Raw genomic sequence first — 4,365 nt, 5'->3', positions numbered from 1 at the left:
CGTTCAGGAGTTGTCTGCACTTCTGTGTTCACAACAGCACTATTATGTTGATGAGATGCCTGCTCTTCTGTGTTCACAGTAGCCAAGAATCAGCCTCAGTGTCAATCAACAGACAAGTGGGGAAAGGAAAAGTGAGACATAAGTACAGTGTAATGCTGTGCCTCCTTAAACAGATGAACTTTCTTGCTTATCTATATAAGTGCACAGAATTATATCAGTTACAACAGTAATTTTCCTGTTTCTTTTCCAGAAATTCTCACAAATTCAAAACAGATGAATATAGATATCCTCAAAATGTGGATCAAAGTTTTTAATAAAATATTTTCACAATTGTATCTCCAAACTTCTAACTCCCTTATGGTTTTAATATTATGAAATTCAACACTTAATATCAACATGATGTCTGAGCAAGGCTTAGCACTGTTGATTCACACTGCACATATATTCAGGGAAGTGATTGGGAGTTTTCTTTTTCCATGTTTCCATCTTGCCAAAGTTCATCTTTATTGATGGTTCAGTCTTGTTGTCCTCCTGCTGCTAGGTAAGTATAAGCTGCTGGTGTGAGCAGGTGACTTTGACAGCACAGGAAGCAGCACAGGTGGCATGACCACTCCAGGTAGTGTGTCTTCAATCCTGCACAAGTCACTTGAGGAAGATTTTTCAGACCAACACTGTGAAACATGTGTTCCTGTGTGTGCATGTGTGAGTACATTTTTCCAAAGATATTGCTGGGGCAAGATAGGATGTGCACACACACACACACACACATACACAAATACACACATTACACACGTGTGTACATAATACAACAAAGTGGCATTTCATATTTATAATTAAAATCACAACTTTTCTTCTACAAAATAGTCTCTGGTCTTACTGTCCATCAGCCTTGCTCCAATCCCTGGGAATGCACCCCCTGGACACACTGAAGCAAATGCCCTGCCCCATAGAACTTCACCATTAGCACATGAACACTGATGCTAACTAGACATGATATCCACAGCATGCCAGACCAGGGCTCATTCTGGCACTTGTTTCTGGGAAGGTATGGGAGTACCAGACTGCTATCTTAACTCAGGTGGTCACACAGACTTCTGGCATTACAAGATGACTGAAAAGTGTATTAAGGCACTTTGTAGGGAGAAGGAAAGACCGACTGGTCTCTGAGATGAGAGTCTGCCAAGGGCTCCATGCAGCAGCTGGGAGGGCAACTGGCTGAAGTGCAGTCAGCTATACCATGAAGGGCTCCCAAAGTACACATGGGAGACCTGCTGAAAGAGAGATTCTGAATGTTAATGTCACATATTAGGAATTCTTTGAGAATTAATATTTAAAATAAGTTTATATGTGAAAGGAAATAAATACTGGATGCTAAGAACACTTGGAAAATTGAGATCTGAAGTAAGAAACATCTGGAGGTAGAAAAGAGAAATTTAAAAATCTGCACTGAGAGTGGCTGTGGTGGAGGCGGGGCCTGTGAGCGGGTCAGGCGCCATGCGGCAGCCATGGCAGCCTCGAAGGCAGCGGTGGCGGCGGGGCCCACGGCTCTGGCGGCAGGCGCTCCTTCCGACCCGGAGGCCCAGCAGGGAGCCGCCGCCACCACCGCCTCGGCCCGTGGGGGACCCTGGGGTCGCCGCAGCAGCCCACAGCCCAGCGCCGCCCGCCCGCAAGCTGATCCAGCCGTCAGTGAGCGAGCTGTCGCGGGCGGTTCGGACCAACATCCTCTGCACGGTGCGCGGCTGCGGCAAGATCCTGCCCAACAGCTCGGCGCTCAACATGCTCCTGGTCAAGAGCCACCGCCTCCAGGATGGCATAGTAAATCCAACAATAAGAAAACATTTGAAAACCACACCAAAATTCTACTGTTGTCCAATTGAAGGAGGTCCTAGAGGTCCTGACAGACCATTTTCTCAGTTTTCTCTTGTCAAACAGCACTTTATGAAAATGCATGCCAAGAAGAAGCATAATGCAGCAAGTGCAGCAATTCCTATGGTACTGAGTGGGACTTGAAAAGGCACGCGGAGGACTGTGGCAAGACCTTCCAGTGCACATGCGGCTGTCCCTATGCCAGCAGAACGACATTACAGTCTCACATCTACCGAACTGGTCACGAGATCCCTGCAGAACACAGGGATCTACCTCGTAAAAAAAGGAAAATGGAAAACTACCTACAAAACCAGAAGTTATCTAATAAGACCATTGAACCATTGAGCACCCAACCCACCCCTCGACCAGATGCTCAAGAACTAGAAACTTCAGAAATAAAATTAGTAACCTCTTTTGAAGATTCTTACAGCTCTAATGCCAGAAAGCAGAGTGTAGCAACACCCCCGAGATGTCTTCAGAAGTTGCTTCTACCAAAGCCCAAAGTGGCTCTGGTTAAGCTTCCGGTCATGCAGTTCTCTCCTGTGCCTGTCTTCGTGCCTACGGCCGACTCTTCTGCCCAGCCTGTGGTGTTAGGTGTGGATCTGGGCTCCGCCGCAAGTGCTGTGCATTTAGTGCCCTTGTCAGTAGGAACCCTGATCCTCGGCCTAGAGTCAGAGGCTTGCTCTCTTAAGGAGAGCCTACCTCTTTCAAAAATTTTAAATTCTGTTGTTGAGACAGTTAGTACCAGTGTTCAAGTGAACTTGGGTAAAAATCTGTCTAATCCTTTACAAGAACTGGGGAACACATGTCAGAAGAACAGAATTTATTCAATCAATGTACAGACGGATCTGTCCTATGCCTCACAAAACTTCCTACCTTCTGCACAGTGGATTGTCCCTGACTCTGCTGTGTCATCTTGTTCTCAGACTGATCTGTCATTTGATTCTCAAGTGTCCCTTCCCATTAGTGTTCAAACCCAAACGCTTCTGCCCAGCTCAAAGATAACTTCATCTATAGCTGCTCAGACTGATGCGTTCATGGACACTTGCTATCAACCAGATGGGATCTCCAGAGAAACCCAAACCAGTGAAATGCAAAGTGCCCCAGATGGCCAAGTACAGATGGACCAAACTGGAATGTGTGGAGACATTTTTGAGAGTGTCCATTCATCCTACAATGTTCCTGCAGACAATATTATAAGCAGCAGCTTAATAGCAGATACAGTAACTCATGGTTTGTTACCTCAGAATGACCCTAAGACTTTAAGTCAAGATATTGAGAAATCTGTGCCCATTTTGAGCTTCAGTGCACAGAATAGTATGCTTCCTTCACAGAACATGACAGATAATCAGACCCAAACCATAGACTTACTAAGTGATTTAGAAAACATCTTGTCAAGTAATCTTCCGGATCAGACATTAGATAACTGTAGTCTTTTGTCTGACACAAACCCCGGGCCTGACACCCAGGTGCCATCTGGCTCAACCCAGAATCCTGGAATAGATTTTGATATTGAAGAGTTCTTCTCAGCTTCAAATATCCAGACTCAAACTGAAGAGAGTGAACTTAGCACCATGAACACTGAGCCAGTCTTGGAATCACTGGACATAGAGACCCAAACTGACTTCTTACTTGCAAACACATCTGTCCAGCCCTATGGGTACAGGGGAAGTTCTCACTTCCTAGGCCTTGAGATGTTTGACGCGCAAATGCAGACAGACTTAAACTTCTTTTTAGACAGTAGCCCTCATCTGCCCCTCAGCAGCATCCTGAAACACTCCAGCTTTTCCATGAGCACTGATTCATCAGACACAGAGACCCAAACTGAGGGAATCTCCGCTACTAAAAACATATCTTCTCTGGAAAGCAAAGCTCAGTTGAACAGCACAGAAACACAGACCATGAGTTCAGGTTTTGAAACCCTGGGGAGCTTGTTCTTCACCAGCAATGAAACTAAGACAGCAATGGATGACTTTCTTCTAGCTGATTTGGCCTGGAACACGATGGAGTCTCAGTTTAGCTCTGTAGAAACTCAGACGTGCACCGAGCTGCACGCAGTCTCCAACTTCTAACAGTGAAGTTCAGTTTGGATGGCGTTTATTATTTCCTTCCAGGTTTAGAAAATGGGGAGCAGGGACAACAGTATTAACTCTGTTGAAAGTAGCTGATGATGCAGTTGCTTAGATTCTTTGCAGTTCTTTGCCTTTTGTACCTGTAAACACAAACTTGTGTATAAATGTGAGTGTATTATATTATAAAGTGTAAGATGTTGATCTAAAAAAAAATCTGCACTGAGCTCTGCTGCTATGTGGAAAACATTTAGGAAGTGTTCTGTATCCTTTGATTATCACATCTCCAGTTTTGGTGGGTCAGAGTCCCTGGCCTAAGACCATGAGAAGTACTTTTCAGCTAGCTTTTTTCTTTTTTCCTACATAACATTGGAAGGCTGGAGGGACCTGGAGCTGGCCAACTGTTCTGCTCCAGGTCAGATACTGCTAT

At 45.1% G+C, this 4,365-nt stretch overlaps 1 protein-coding gene across 1 annotated transcript; it reads left to right on the top strand.

Moving 5' to 3' along the window:
• Window positions 1–1,505: 1,505 nt before the first annotated feature.
• On the top strand, window positions 1,506–4,141 carry LOC306652641 (ATM interactor-like; the record flags this gene model as incomplete). The annotated part of the gene is given in 3 exon segments (XM_079125428.1): window positions 1,506–1,648; window positions 1,650–1,963; window positions 1,966–4,141. Coding segments are annotated over 3 exon segments (2,430 nt in total). The 3' UTR covers window positions 3,939–4,141.
• Between the last annotated feature and the right edge of the window lie 224 nt (window positions 4,142–4,365).

This window comes from Sciurus vulgaris, assembly GCF_902686455.1.
Source record: "Sciurus vulgaris genome assembly, contig: HiC_scaffold_383_arrow_ctg1, whole genome shotgun sequence".
Taxonomy (NCBI): domain Eukaryota; kingdom Metazoa; phylum Chordata; class Mammalia; order Rodentia; family Sciuridae; genus Sciurus; species Sciurus vulgaris.
The sequence above is the reverse complement of the archived record's forward strand: the minus strand, read 5'-3'. Positions and strand labels throughout refer to the sequence as shown.